Raw genomic sequence first — 14,981 nt, 5'->3', positions numbered from 1 at the left:
CTGGAGAGGCAGGGAACCACAGGAGCTCGCACTCAAACATGAGGACAGGTGCCTGGAGAGGCAGGGAACCACAGGAGCTCACACTCAAACATGGGGAGAGGTGCCAGGAGAGGCAGGGAACCACAGGAGCTGACACTCAAACACAGGGAAGGCGTCCAGCAGGAGAACTATAGGAGCTGACACTCAAACATGGGGAGAGGTGCCAGGAGAGGCAGGGAACCACAGGAGCTGACACTCAAACACAGGGAAGGCGTCCAGCAGGAGAACTATAGGAGCTGACAATCAAACTTGAGGACAGGTGCCTGGAGAGGCAGGGAACCACAGGAGCTCGCACTCAAACATGAGGACAGGTGCCTGGAGAGGCAGGGAACCACAGGAGCTGACACTCAAACATGAGGACAGGTGCCAGGAGGCAGGGAACCACAGGAGCTGACACTCAAACATGAGGACAGGTGCCTGGAGATGCAGGGAACCACAGGAGCTGACACTCAAACATGAGGACAGGTGCCAGGAGAGGCAGGGAACCACAGGAGCTGACACTCAAACATGAGGACAGGTGCCTGGAGAGGCAGGGAACCACAGGAGCTCACACTCAAACATGGGGAGAGGTGCCAGGAGAGGCAGGAAACCACAGGAGATGACACTCAAACACAGGGAAGGCGTCCAGCAGGAGAACTATAGGAGCTGACACTCAAACATGGGGAGAGGTGCCAGGAGAGGCAGGGAACCACAGGAGCTGACACTCAAACACAGGGAAGGCGTCCAGCAGGAGAACTATAGGAGCTGACACTCAAACATGAGGACAGGTGCCTGGAGAGGCAGGGAACCACAGGAGCTCGCACTCAAACATGAGGACAGGTGCCTGGAGAGGCAGGGAACCACAGGAGCTGACACTCAAACATGAGGACAGGTGCCAGGAGAGGCAGGGAACACAGGAGCTCGCACTCACACATGAGGACAGGTGCCTGGAGAGGCAGGGAACCACAGGAGCTCGCACTCAAACATGAGGACAGGTGCCTGGAGAGGCAGGGAACCACAGGAGCTCGCACTCAAACATGAGGACAGGTGCCAGGAGGCAGGGAACCACAGGAGCTCGCACTCAAACATGAGGACAGGTGCCTGAAGAGGCAGGGAACCACAGGAGCTCGCACTCAAACATGAGGACAGGTGCCTGGAGAGGCAGGGAACCACAGGAGCTCGCACTCAAACAGGGATTTGGTTCTAGTTTTGGATTATGATCCAAAATATGTTCATTTTATAGATAGATATATATTAAAAAGAAAACTATATTACATAAAGTAGATTTTTTTAAATGAATATTAATTATAGGCTAAACGCTTAGAAATTCCGGGCACTATGGAAATCCCTGCCCTCTGATTGGTCAACGTTTCGGGCATTATCCACTCGGTAATGGGCGCAATGTTTGGCGCCCTGCCAAGTTTATCCGTCGCTCATCTTTCACTTCTCATCCACACGCGTGAGAGCAGCTCTCAGACACGGCACTGACTCCGCCCCCTCATGTGTGTGTGCACGCGTGTGTGTAGAGGGGAGGGCTGCAGTGCGTGTTTTGTGGGTGCAGAGGGGGGGCTGCACTGTGTTTTGTGGGTGTCTTTGTGTATCTGCACTGTCTCTTTGTGTGTATAGATCAGGGAGGCTGCAGGGTGTGTGTATTGAGGTGTGTGTGTATGAGTGTGTGTAATGAGGGGGGCTGTTGTGTGTGAGTAATGAGGGGGGCTGCAGTGTGTGTATGTGTGTGTGTGTGTGTGTGTGTGTGTGTGTGTGTGTGTGTGTGTGTGTGTGTGTAATGAGGGGTGCTGCAGTGTGTGTGTGTGTGTGTGTGTGTGTGTGTGTGTGTGTGTGTGTGTGTGTGTGTGTGTGTGTGTGTGTGTGTGTGTGTGTGTGTGTGTGTGTGTGTGTGTGTGTGTGTGTGTGTGTGTGTGTGTAATGAGGGGGGCTGCAGTGTGTGTGTGTGTGTGTGTGTGTGTGTGTGTGTGTGTGTGTTTGTGTAATGAGGGGGGCTGCAGTGTGTGTGTGTGTGTGTGTGTGTGTGTGTGTGTGTGTGTGTGTGTGTGTGTGTGTGTGTGTGTGTTTGTGTGTGTGATGAAGGGGGCTGCAGTGTGTGTGTGTGTGTGTGTGTGTGTGTGTGTGTGTGTGTGTGTGTGTGTGTGTGTGTGTGTGTGTGTGTGTGTTAGTGTGTGTGTTAGTGTGTGTGTTAGTGTGTGTGTTAGTGTGTGTGTGTGTGTGTGTGTGTGTGTGTGTGTGTGTGTGTGTGTGTGTGTGTGTGTGTGTGTGTGTGTGTGTGTGTTTATGAGGGGGACTGCAGTGTGTGTGTGTGTGTGTGTGTGTGTGTGTGTGTGTGTAATAAGGGGGGCTGCAGTGTGTGTGTGTGTGTGTGTGTGTGTGTGTGTGTAATGAGGGGGGCTGCAGTGTGTGTGTGTGTGTGTGTGTGTGTAATGAGGGGGCTGCAGTGTGTGTGTATGTAATGAGGGGGGCTGCAGTGTGTTTGTGTGTAATGAGGCGTGCTGCAGTGTGTGTGTGTGTGTAATGAGGGGGGCTGCAGTGTGTGTGTGTGTGTAATGAGGGGGGCTGCAGTGTGTGTGTGTGTGTAATGAGGGGGGCTGCAGTGTGTGTGTGTAATGAGGGGGGCTGCAGTGTGTGTGTGTGTGTGTAATGACGGGGCTGCAGTGTGTTTGTGTGTAATGAGGCGGGCTGCAGTGTGTGTGTGTGTGTGTGTAATGAGGGGGGCTGCAGTGTGTGTGTGTAATGAGGGGGCTGCAGTGTGTGTGTGTAATGAGGCGTGCGGCAGTGTGTGTGTGTGTGTAATGAGGGGGGCTGCAGTGTGTGTGTGTGTAATGAGGGGGGCTGCAGTGTGTGTGTGTAATGAGGGGGGCTTAAGTGTGTGTGTGTAATGAGGGGGCTGCAGTGTGTGTGTGTAATGAGGGGCTGTAAAAGAGCCATGGGTAGAGGGACACACCAGGAGGCAGTTTGCAGAAATTAAAACATGGCTTTATTCAGCTTGTCCCTTTAACAAGGCAAAGCATACAAAAGAAACCTACTCCAATTGGAGACTAAATAAACAGTACAGGCCCTAGCTATCTGGCTGGCTGGATAGGCCAGCTCCCAATCCAAAACACATATGTAGCCCCCTTTCCCCCTGTGTCAGGGCGACTGTGTGCTACTATACCTGTGTGGCCAACAGGAGGCCTGATCCTCCGCCACAGGGGAGCCTGGGGTGTATGTGTATCTGCTAAACAGCGCCTCCACCTGAGAAGGATCCTCACATAGTAGGATACCCCCTCCCAAGACAATATGCCCAGTAATACACACACAGAGTATGGGGAAAAGTATTTAATGGGAGGTAATAAACAATCAAAAAGTACCTGGGCGCTCTCTGTCAGGGGAAGTGATAACAATGTGATAGAAAATATTACCATGCAGAGGACCCCACTGTCACGAGAGCTTGCGACAGGCTGTAATTGACACCAAAACTATATATATAAATATATATATACCTGGGTTTGAACTGGGACGAGACTTAAGATATAATAAAGTGATTTTATTCCTTGATAAAGGTGAACACAGCAAATATGTACAAATAACAGGCAAAATATAGACACTTACGTAAAGATTATGGCAAGAAAGCCAGCAGGATTACAGACTGCCACTTCTCCCATAATTCAGCTGACATCACAGCAAAACAGGCAGGTCACATGCATGCATGAAGATCATTTGCATGAAGAACAATGAACAGCATGAACACATTGATAGAGGGTGGACAGCTCGTTTATATACCGTTTGTCCCTCTATCTGTAACCTTAGGTGCCGAGACGGCTAGCAAAAAGTCTTTGAAGCTCTTTTGGCTTCCATTGAAGTGTGAATTACCACATTTACAAAAACATCCACTTCCCTTGGTCCCTAGGCCAAGCATAACAATTAGCAATTAGCCTTTGATGACCATGTATGTAAATTCTAGCCTTCCTGCTCATTATCATAACAGGGGGGGGCTGCAGTTTCTCAGAACTCAACCAAAATTTCATATTTACTGCAAATCATTGCATAACTTCCGTTCCGTAATACATACAATCAGGTGAGATATATTAACACATTCCTTGACACCTGACGCTCGCAGAGAGACCAAAAATTACAGTGTAATATGAAAATTAATCGAGATATTAATATCTGGCATTTAGCCGCAGTTACATATACAATGTTTAGACTCAAAAGATCGGCTGACTCCCGCCAATACACTTATGTAATTCTTAGCCGGTTCAGCCAAGGACATCTCATAGTATTCTTATATTTAATAAAGTTACTCACTTTTGATATCCTGTTGGGGGATACCTTTTGCTGGAAGGTGTGAATAACAAACCCTTCCCTTCCTTTTGCCTGATTCCCGCATAAACAATTCCCCTGGGAAGCCAGGCTCAAATCTAGCAGGATATCCTATGTAGCATCCAACTGGCCAATTCACACCTAAGCCCTTTGAAGTCCCAAGTTTCCTGAACAGACACAATACACTGGGATTTCCTTAAACTGTAGCTTATTAACCCCTTATGATCCAGGGTGTGGGTTATGTAGTTTTAAAACACAGAGAAGCAATATTTAGGCACAAGCTTGCATTCCCCCATCTGCATCTATCATGTGGGGTTCTAAAACCTCCTCTTCTCTAAGACACCAGCTCAGAATACCTTGCTGGCAGGCAAAACAGGTTAAAATATACCCCCCCTTTCCCCTCATGCTCCAGACATCCCTGCCCTGCAGCTATTTCTCATAAGATGCCACCCATACAAGGCAATCCACTTACAAGCTGACACAGGCAGTTGCAGGCCCAGGAGGCAAAGGGAATACACAGATAACGCATTAATTAGCCCACTGGGCTTACACAGTTAACCCCACATACACAGTTCCTAGTTTATAACCCTCTGGGGGGACAGTATAAAAGGAGAACAAAAATTACAGGGGAACAGGGGAAAATACATTTACAGGTTATAACAAGGGTAAAATCACATTTCTGGGCCTCAGCCCAGTTAACCCCTTGTCTCCCTGGCGAGGTTAGAGGGGGGCCCTTGGGGTGTAACCCCGGGCCAAACCCTCACTATCGTCACACCCACGTATATCACTAATTCTATGATTGTCTAGAGGACTCCTGTCCGCTGCTCGTACCTACAGGGGATATTTCCTTATCCCCAAACAGAAGGCAGAAAACACAAAGACACGGGGAGCGCGGATGAACAAATAGTAAATTGTATGTGGAATAAGGTTGGCTGGTTTAAAGTACAGCCAGACGTATCGCCTCACCTCAGTGCACAGGGGTTCTGCCCCGACCACAGAGTGTCCCTGCACATCCCTTACAGGCGATCTCCCTGCACAGAGAGAGCTGCATCTCCCTGCACAGCTCTTACAGGCGATCTCCCTGCACAGAGAGCTGCATCTCCCTGCACAGCTCTTACAGGTGATCTCCCTGCACAGAGAGAGCTGCATCTCCCTGCACATCCCTTACAGGCGATCTCCCTGCACAGAGAGCTGCATCTCCCTGCACATCCCTTACAGGCGATCTCCCTGCACAGAGAGAGCTGCATCTCCCTGCACATCCCTTACAGGCGATCTCCCTGCACAGAGAGAGCTGCATCTCCCTGCACAGCTCTTACAGGCAATCTCCCTGCACAGAGAGAGCTGCATCTCCCTGCACAGCTCTTACAGGCGATCTCCCTGCACACAGAGAGAGCTGCATCTCCCTGCACAGCTCTTACAGGCGATCTCCCTGCACAGAGAGCTGCGTCTCCCTGCACAGCTCTTACAGGCGATCTCCCTGCACAGAGAGAGCTGCATCTCCCTGCACAGCTCTTACAGGCGATCTCCCTGCATAGAGAGCTGCGTCTCCCTGCACAGCTCTTACAGGCGATCTCCCTGCACAGAGAGCTGCGTCTCCCTGCACAGCTCTTACAGGCGATCTCCCTGCACAGAGAGAGCTGCATCTCCCTGCACAGCTCTTACAGGCGATCTCCCTGCACAGAGAGCTGCGTCTCCCTGCACAGCTCTTACAGGCAATCTCCCTGCACAGAGAGAGCTGCATCTCCCTGCACAGCTCTCACAGGCGATCTCCCTGCACAGAGAGAGCTGCATCTCCCTGCACAGCTCTTACAGGCGATCTCCCTGCAGAGAGAGCTGCATCTCCCTTCACAGCTCTTACAGGCAATCTCCCTGCACAGAGAGAGAGCTGCATCTCCCTGCACAGAGAGAGCTGCATCTCCCTGCACAGCTCTTACTGGCGATCTCCCTGCACAACTCTTACAGGTGATCTCCCTGCACAGAGAGAGCTGCATCTCCCTGCACAGCTCTTACAGGCGATCTCCCTGCACAGAGAGAGCTGCATCTCCCTGCACAGCTCTTACTGGCGATCTCCCTGCACAACTCTTACAGGTGATCTCCCTGCACAGAGAGAGCTGCATCTCCCTGCACAGCTCTTACAGGCGATCTCCCTGCACAGAGAGAGCTGCATCTCCCTGCACAGCTCTTAGGCCTCGGTCCCGCTGCGCTCGTTGGCGCGGGCGGCCACACGCGAGTTCCCCACCAGCAGGGGAATCCTGCGGAGCCGGTCCCGGTCCCCCCTGGCGGCACAGCGCACTACACGCTGTGGCGCGTCAGCCGCTATGGGATACAAGAGAATGGTGATCCCTAGCGTTGACGCGTCACGTGGTGTGGCTGTGAGCCAATGGGGAGGGGAGGCTTCGGGAGGAGGAGAGGCTTCGGGGAGCGGGGAGGAGTGTGGAGAGAAAGCAGCGTGAGTGCCTGTCTGTGTGTGTGTCTGAGTGCGTGCGTGCGTGTTTGTCTGTGTGTGTGTATGTGTGTGCCTGAGTGCGTGAGTGCCTGCCTCTGTCTGTGTGTGTGTGTGTGTGTGTGTCTGAGTGCGTGAGTGCCTGTCTGTGTGTGTGTCTGAGTGCGTCTGAGTGCGTGCGTGCCTGTCTGTGTGTGTGTATGTGTGTGGCTGAGTGCGTGAGTGCCTGCCTTTGTCTGTGTGTGTGTGTGTGTGTGTGTGTGTGTATGTGTGTGCCTGCCTCTGTCAGTGTGTGTGTGTGTGTTGCTTAACTTACCCGAGCCGTGGAGGGAGGGGGGGAGAGTAGCGGGTCCCTCCGCTCAAGCCACGCCCCCCCTCCCGCTCAAACCTCCCACTCCCGCCCACCTCCAGCTCCGGCTCCCGCTCCCTACAGACCGCATATCGCGGTCTGTGTATGTCAGCGCCCCGCCTGTTTTTTACAAGTCAGTTCAAAATAATATTTTGTATTTTATTTATTACAATGAGCCCATGGGACTAGGCGGTCACTCGAAACCTTCATGTCCTCTAACGAGAGAAACATTACTTAAAATAGTGCCCGCTGGGTTCTAACGCACAGAAACTCCTGTTCAAGTCCATTTACGTCAATGGGACTTTCCGTGCGGTTATCCCGATTGGCACTATCTCACTTTAATGAATAGCATGCAATTGGATGGTGGTGAGGAAGTGTTCTTATAACAGGTGCTCCTCCCATGTGAGGGGGGAAGTTGGGAATGTGAAGAGGTGTCCTTATAACGGGTTCCTCCCATGTGAGTGGGGGAAGTCAGGGCTGTGAGGAAGTGTTCTTATATCAGGAGCTGGCTGACCTGTGACCTCTTTTCTGCAGGTATCCTGGAAGAGGAGAGATTGGCCAGCGCTCAGCAAGCGGAGATATTCACCAAGCAGATCCAGAGACTGCAGGGTGAGGTGCACAGCTATCTGTCACTGTGACATGCACAGCTATCTCTCACTGTGACAGAGATATCTGTTATTGTGACACAGAATTATCTCTCAATGACATTAACTGAGAGGCCTGTAGGCAAGGTCAGTTAAGAGTCCACACAATGCATTTTAGGGTGAACCAAAACGTTGCGTGGTTTATTTCTCCACAAACACAACAACACATTGGGCACACTGTCCCTTTAAGGCAAAACACAAAGCATAAAAAGAAAGCCTACTCCATGTTAGGAGACTAAATAAATAGTACAGTCCCTAACTTTCTGACTGGCTGGATAAGCCAGTTACCAGTCCAAATCATATAAAAAATTACCAGGGAACAATATATAAAGTCCTTATCGGAGTGTGCTGGTCCGGCATCTCCGGTTTCTCCAGGTCAACATCAGATGCAGGTGTTGCAGTCCTGCTGCTCCCAGGAAGTCTGTTGCCTTATTTCTGTGCCGGTTTCTCTGCTGTGCGGGGCTTTGGGTTCCCCGCTGTTCCCAGGCAAATCCCTCTGGTGAACAAGAAGCCTGGATCCCTGCGGGCTGGAGCTCGGTTTGTGCTGGGTGTGAATCCCAGCTGGGTCACAGGCAATCCTCTGTGACCCTCCTCTCATGCAGGCCAGGAAAAGGAACTCTAACAGGGACTCCAACAGGGACTCTGACAGGTGCTCACTTCCTGCCTTTTAAACCCTGTTTAATCCGTTCATTTCACACCTCAGACAGCTCATGTAGAAAACTTGACATCAATGTGTAGTTTCCTTACCCTTGTAGTGTGTGGTAACTCCTTCACTCCCTTACAGACATGTACAGCTATCTCTCACAGTGACACACACAGCTATTTGTTATTGTGACACACAGCTATCTCTAACTGTTATACGCACATCAATCTCTAACTGTAACAAACACAACTATTTATGGCTGACATGCAGCTATCTGTCACTGTGACACACAACTATATCTCAGCCTGACTTACAGCTATCTGTCAGTGTATATCACACACATACACACACACACACAAAGCTATCTCAGTGTATCACACACACGGCTATCTGTCCGAGCATCACACACGCGGCTATCTGTCCTAGCATCACACACACGGCTATCTGTCCGAGCATCACGCACATGGCTATCTGTCCGAGCATCACACACACGGCTGTCTACCAGTGTCTATGACACACGGCTATCTGGCAGTGTCTATGACACACGGCTATCTGGCAGTGTATATGACACACGGCTATCTGGCAGTGTATATGACACACGGCTATCTGGCAGTGTATATGACACACGGCTATCTGGCAGTGTATATGACACACGGCTATCTGGCAGTGTATATGACACACGGCTATCTGGCAGTGTATATGACACACGGCTATCTGGCAGTGTATATGACACACGGCTATCTGGCAGTGTATATGACACACGGCTATCTGGCAGTGTATATGACACACGGCTATCTGGCAGTGTATATGACACACGGCTATCTGGCAGTGTATATGACACACGGCTATCTGGCAGTGTATATGACACACAGCTATCTGGCAGTGTATATGACACACGGCTATCTGGCAGTGTATATGACACACAGCTATCTGGCAGTGTCTATGACACACGGCTATCTGGCAGTGTATATGACACACGGCTATCTGGCAGTGTATATGACACACGGCTATCTGGCAGTGTATATGACACACGGCTATCTGGCAGTGTATATGACACACGGCTATCTGGCAGTGTATATGACACACGGCTATCTGGCAGTGTATATGACACACGGCTATCTGGCAGTGTATATGACACACGGCTATCTGGCAGTGTATATGACACACGGCTATCTCTCGGCAGCCCAGCTGCACTCTGTGCAGGAGGAGGTGGACAGCCTGGAGCAGGAGAAGGAGTGTGAGCTGGTGGAGGTATCGCAGGAGCTGCACTGTGCGCAGGAGGAGATCCTGTCCCTGCGCCACACCGCGGAGGAGGCCGCGTCCGACAGGGAGAATGACATTGCGTCCCTGCAGGAGGAGCTGTGCCGGCTACGTGCGGAGCTGCACCAGCTGCAGGACACACGGCAGGAGTACGAGATGGAGATAACCAGCCTCAGAGCGGAGATCAGCATGAAGAGCGGTGTGAGCAACGCAGGACAGGGGCCAGCCGTACTGCAGGGTAACCGCGCTGCGTCCTGTCTGTGTGCCGTACTGCAGGGTAACCGCGCTGCGTCCTGTCTGTCTGTGTGCCATACTGCAGGGTAACCGCGCTGCGTCCTGTCTGTCTGTGTGCCATACTGCAGGGTAACCGTGCTGCGTCCTGTCTGTGTGTGCCGTACTGCAGGGTAACCGCGCTGCGTCCTGTGTGTGTGTGCCGTACTGCAGGGTAACCGTGCTGCGTCCTGTCTGTGTGTGCCGTACTGCAGGGTAACCGTGCTGCGTCCTGTGTGTGTGTGTGCCGTACTGCAGGGTAACCGTGCTGCGTCCTGTGTGTGTGTGTGCCGTACTGCAGGGTAACCGCGCTGCGTCCTGTCTGTGTGTGTGCCGTACTGCAGGGTAACCGCGCTGCGTCCTGTCTGTGTGCCGTACTGCAGGGTAACTGCGCTGCATCCTGTCTGTGTGTGTGCCGTACTGCAGGGTAACTGCGCTGCATCCTGTCTGTGTGTGCCATACTGCAGGGTAACCGCGCTGCGTCCTGTCTGTGTGTGTGCCGTACTGCAGGGTAACCGCGCTGCGTCCTGTGTGTGTGCCGTACTGCAGGGTAACCGCGCTGCGTCCTGTGTGTTTGTGTGTGTGCCGTACTGCAGGGTAACCGCGCTGCGTCCTGTCTGTGTGTGTGCCGTACTGCAGGGTAACAGCGCTGCGTCCTGTGTGTGTGCCGTACTGCAGGGTAACCGCGCTGCATCCTGTGTGTGTGTGTGCCGTACTGCAGGGTAACCGCGCTGCGTCCTGTCTGTGTGTGTGCCATACTGCAGGGTAACAGCGCTGCGTCCTGTGTGTGTGCCGTACTGCAGGGTAACCGCGCTGCGTCCTGTGTGTGTGTGTGTGTGCCGTACTACAGGGTAACCGCGCTGCGTCCTGTGTGTGTGTGTGCCGTACTGCAGGGTAACCGCGCTGCATCCTGTGTGTGTGTGCCGTACTGCAGGGTAACTGCGCTGCGTCCTGTGTGTGTGTGTGCCGTACTGCAGGGTAACCGCGCTGCATCCTGTGTGTGTGTGTGCCGTACTGCAGGGTAACCGCGCTGCATCCTGTGTGTGTGTGTGCCGTACTCCAGGGTAACCGCGCTGCATCCTGTGTGTGTGTGCCGTACTGCAGGGTAACTGCGCTGCGTCCTGTGTGTGTGTGTGCCGTACTGCAGGGTAACCGCGCTGCGTCCTGTGTGTGTGTGTGCCATACTGCAGGGTAACAGCGCTGCATCCTGTGTGTGTGTGTGCCGTACTGCAGGGTAACCGCGCTGCATCCTGTCTGTGTGTGCCGTACTGCAGGGTAACCGCGCTGCGTCCTGTCTGTGTGTGCCGTACTGCAGGGTAACCGCGCTGCATCCTGTCTGTGTGTGCCGTACTGCAGGGTAACCGCGCTGCGTCCTGTCTGTGTGTGTGCCGTACTGCAGGGTAACCGCGCTGCGTCCTGTCTGTGTGTGTGCCGTACTGCAGGGTAACTGCGCTGCATCCTGTGTGTGTGTGTGCCGTACTGCAGGGTAACTGCACTGCGCCCTGTCTGTGTGTGTGCCGTACTGCAGGGTAACCGCGCTGCGTCCTGTGTGTGTGTGTGCCATACTGCAGGGTAACTGCGCTGCGTCCTGTCTGTGTGTGTGCCGTACTGCAGGGTAACTGCACTGCGCCCTGTCTGTGTGTGCCGTACTGCAGGGTAACTGCACTGCGCCCTGTCTGTGTGTGTGCCGTACTGCAGGGTAACCGCGCTGCGTCCTGTGTGTGTGTGTGCCATACTGCAGGGTAACCGCGCTGCGTCCTGTCTGTGTGTGTGCCGTACTGCAGGGTAACTGCGCTGCGTCCTGTCTGTGTGTGTGCCGTACTGCAGGGTAACCGCGCTGCGTCCTGTGTGTGTGCCGTACTGCAGGGTAACCGCGCTGCGTCCTGTCTGTGTGTGTGTGCCGTACTGCAGGGTAACCGCGCTGCGTCCTGTGTGTGTGCCGTACTGCAGGGTAACCGCGCTGCGTCCTGTCTGTCTGTGTGCCGTACTGCAGGGTAACCGCGCTGCGTCCTGTCTGTGTGTGTGCCGTACTGCAGGGTAACCGCGCTGCGTCCTGTCTGTCTGTGTGCCGTACTGCAGGGTAACCGCGCTGCATCCTGTCTGTGTGTGTGCCGTACTGCAGTGTAACCGTGCTGCTTCCTGTCTGTGTGTGCCGTACTGCAGGGTAACTGCGCTGCGTCCTGTCTGTGTGTGTGTGCCGTACTGCAGGGTAACTGCGCTGCGTCCTGTCTGTGTGTGTGCCGTACTGCAGGGTAACTGTGCTGCGTCCTGTGTGTGTGTGCCGTACTGCAGGGTAACCGCACTGCATCCTGTGTGTGTGTGTGCCGTACTGCAGGGTAACCGCGCTGCATCCTGTGTGTGTGTGTGCCGTACTGCAGGGTAACCGCACTGCATCATGTGTGTGTGTGCCGTACTGCAGGGTAACCGCGCTGCGTCCTGTCTGTGTGTGTGCCGTACTGCAGGGTAACCGCGCTGCGTCCTGTCTGTGTGTGCCGTACTGCAGGGTAACCGCGCTGCGTCCTGTCTGTGTGTGTGCCGTACTGCAGGGTAACCGCGCTACATCCTGTGTGTGTGTGTGTGTGTCGTACTGCAGGGTAACCGCGCTGCGTCCTGTGTGTGTGCCGTAGTGCAGGGTAACCGTGCTGCGTCCTGTGTGTCTGCCGTACTGCAGGGTAACCGCGCTGCGTCCTGTGTGTCTGTGTGTGTGCCGTACTGCAGGGTAACCGCGCTGCGTCCTGTCTGTGTGTGTGCCATACTGCAGGGTAACCGCGCTGCGTCCTGTCTGTGTGTGTGCCGTACTGCAGGGTAAACGCGCTGCGTCCTGTCTGTGTGTGTGCCGTACTGCCGGGTAACCTCGCTGCGTCCTGTGTGTGTGTGTGCCGTACTGCAGGGTAACCGCGCTGCATCCTGTGTGTGTGTGTGCCGTACTGCAGGGTAACCGCGCTGCATCCTGTGTGTGTGTGTGCCGTACTGCAGGGTAACTGTGCTGCATCCTGTCTGTGTGTCGTACTGCAGGGTAACCGCGCTGCGTCCTGTCTGTGTGTGTGCCGTACTGCAGGGTAACTGTGCTGCATTTTGTCTGTGTGTGCCGTACTGCAGGGTAACCACGCTGCGTTCTGTCTGTGTGTGTGCCGTACTGCAGGGTAACTGTGCTGCATCCTGTCTGTGTGCCGTACTGCAGGGTAACCGCGCTGCATCCTGTGTGTGTGTGTGCCGTACTGCAGGGTAACCGCGCTGCATCCTGTGTGTGTGTGTGCCGTACTGCAGGGTAACCGCGCTGCGTCCTGTCTGTGTGTGTGCCGTACTGCAGGGTAACCGCGCTGCGTCCTGTCTGTGTGTGTGCCGTACTGCAGGGTAACCGCGCTGCGTCCTGCCTGCGTTTGTGCCGTACTGCAGGGTAACCGCGCTGCGTCCTGCCTGTCTGTGTGCCGTACTGCAGGGTAACCGCGCTGCGTCCTGTGTGTGTGTGCCGTACTGCAGGGTAACTGCACTGCGTCCTGTGTGTGTGTGCCGTACTGCAGGGTAACCGCGCTGCGTCCTGTCTGTGTGTGTGCCGTACTGCAGGGTAACCGCGCTGCGTCCTGTCTGTGTGTGCCGTACTGCAGGGTAACCGCGCTGCGTCCTGTGTGTGTGTGTGCCGTACTGCAGGGTAACCGCGCTGCGTCCTGTGTGTGTGCCGTACTGCAGGGTAACCGCGCTTCGTCCTGTCTGTGTGTGTGCCGTACTGCAGGGTAACCGCGCTGCGTCCTGTGTGTGTGTGTGCCGTACTGCAGGGTAACCGCGCTGCGTCCTGTCTGTGTGTGCCGTACTGCAGGGTAACCGCGCTGCGTCCTGTCTGTGTGTCGTACTGCAGGGTAACCGCGCTGCGTCCTGTGTGTGTGTGTGCCGTACTGCAGGGTAACTGCGCTGCGTCCTGTCTGTGTGTGTGCCGTACTGCAGGGTAACCGCGCTGCGTCCTGTGTGTGTGAGTGCCGTACTGCAGGGTAACCGCGCTGTGTCCTGTGTGTGTGTGTGTGTGTGTGTGTGTGCCGTACTGCAGGGTAACTGCGCTGCGTCCTGCATGTGTGTGTGTGCCGTACTGCAGGGTAACCGCGCTGCGTCCTGTCTGTGTGTGTGTGTGCCGTACTGCAGGGTAACCGCGCTGCGTCCTGTGTGTGTGTGTGCCGTACTGCAGGGTAACCGCGCTGCGTCCTGCCTGTCTGTGTGCCGTACTGCAGGGTAACCGCGCTGCGTCCTGTGTGTGTGTGTGCCGTACTGCAGGGTAACCGCGCTGCGTCCTGTCTGTGTGTGTGCCGTACTGCAGGGTAACCGTGCTGCGTCCTGTGTGTGTGCCGTACTGCAGGGTAACCGCGCTGCGTCCTGTCTGTGTGTCGTACTGCAGGGTAACCGCGCTGCGTCCTGTGTGTGTGTGTGCCGTACTGCAGGGTAACCGCGCTGCGTCCTGTGTGTGTGTGTGCCGTACTGCAGGGTAACCGCGCTGTGTCCTGTGTGTGTGTGTGTGTGCCGTACTGCAGGGTAACTGCGCTGCGTCCTGCATGTGTGTGTGTGCCGTACTGTAGGGTAACCGCGCTGCGTCCTGTCTGTGTGTGTGTGTGCCGTACTGCAGGGTAACCGCGCTGCGTTCTGTGTGTGTGTGTGCCGTACTGCAGGGTAATCGCGCTGCATCCTGTGTGTGTGTGTGCCGTACTGCAGGGTAACCGCGCTGCGTCCTGTCTGTGTGTGTGCCGTACTGCAGGGTAACCGTGCTGCGTCCTGTGTGTGTGCCGTACTGCAGGGTAACCGCGCTGCGTCCTGTCTGTGTGTCGTACTGCAGGGTAACCGCGCTGCGTCCTGTCTGTGTGTGTGCCGTACTGCAGGGTAACCGCGCTGCGTCCTGTGTGTGTGCCGTACTGCAGGGTAACCGCGCTGCGTCCTGTGTGTGTGCCGTACTGCAGAGTAACCGCGCTGCGTCCTGTCTGTGTGCCGTACTGCAGAGTAACCGTGCTGCCTGCGTGTGTGCTGTACTGCAGGGTAACCGCGCTGCGTCCTGTCTGTGTGCCG

General features: G+C 54.6%; 1 protein-coding gene across 4 annotated transcripts in view; it reads left to right on the top strand.

Moving 5' to 3' along the window:
• Nucleotides 1-14,981, top strand: part of CCDC136 (coiled-coil domain containing 136) — a 137,166-nt gene that overhangs the window by 20,874 nt on the left and 101,311 nt on the right. For all 4 annotated transcript variants that reach the window (XM_075599268.1, XM_075599269.1, XM_075599270.1 and 1 more), the window contains exons 4-5: nucleotides 7,659-7,733; nucleotides 9,595-9,909. In XM_075599268.1, the coding sequence (XP_075455383.1) occupies nucleotides 7,659-7,733; nucleotides 9,595-9,909 (390 nt within the window). The remainder of the gene's footprint in view (nucleotides 1-7,658; nucleotides 7,734-9,594; nucleotides 9,910-14,981) is intronic.

The sequence above is a fragment of the Ascaphus truei genome, chromosome 5 (assembly GCF_040206685.1).
Source record: "Ascaphus truei isolate aAscTru1 chromosome 5, aAscTru1.hap1, whole genome shotgun sequence".
Taxonomy (NCBI): Eukaryota; Metazoa; Chordata; class Amphibia; order Anura; family Ascaphidae; genus Ascaphus; species Ascaphus truei.
The sequence above is the reverse complement of the archived record's forward strand: the minus strand, read 5'-3'. Positions and strand labels throughout refer to the sequence as shown.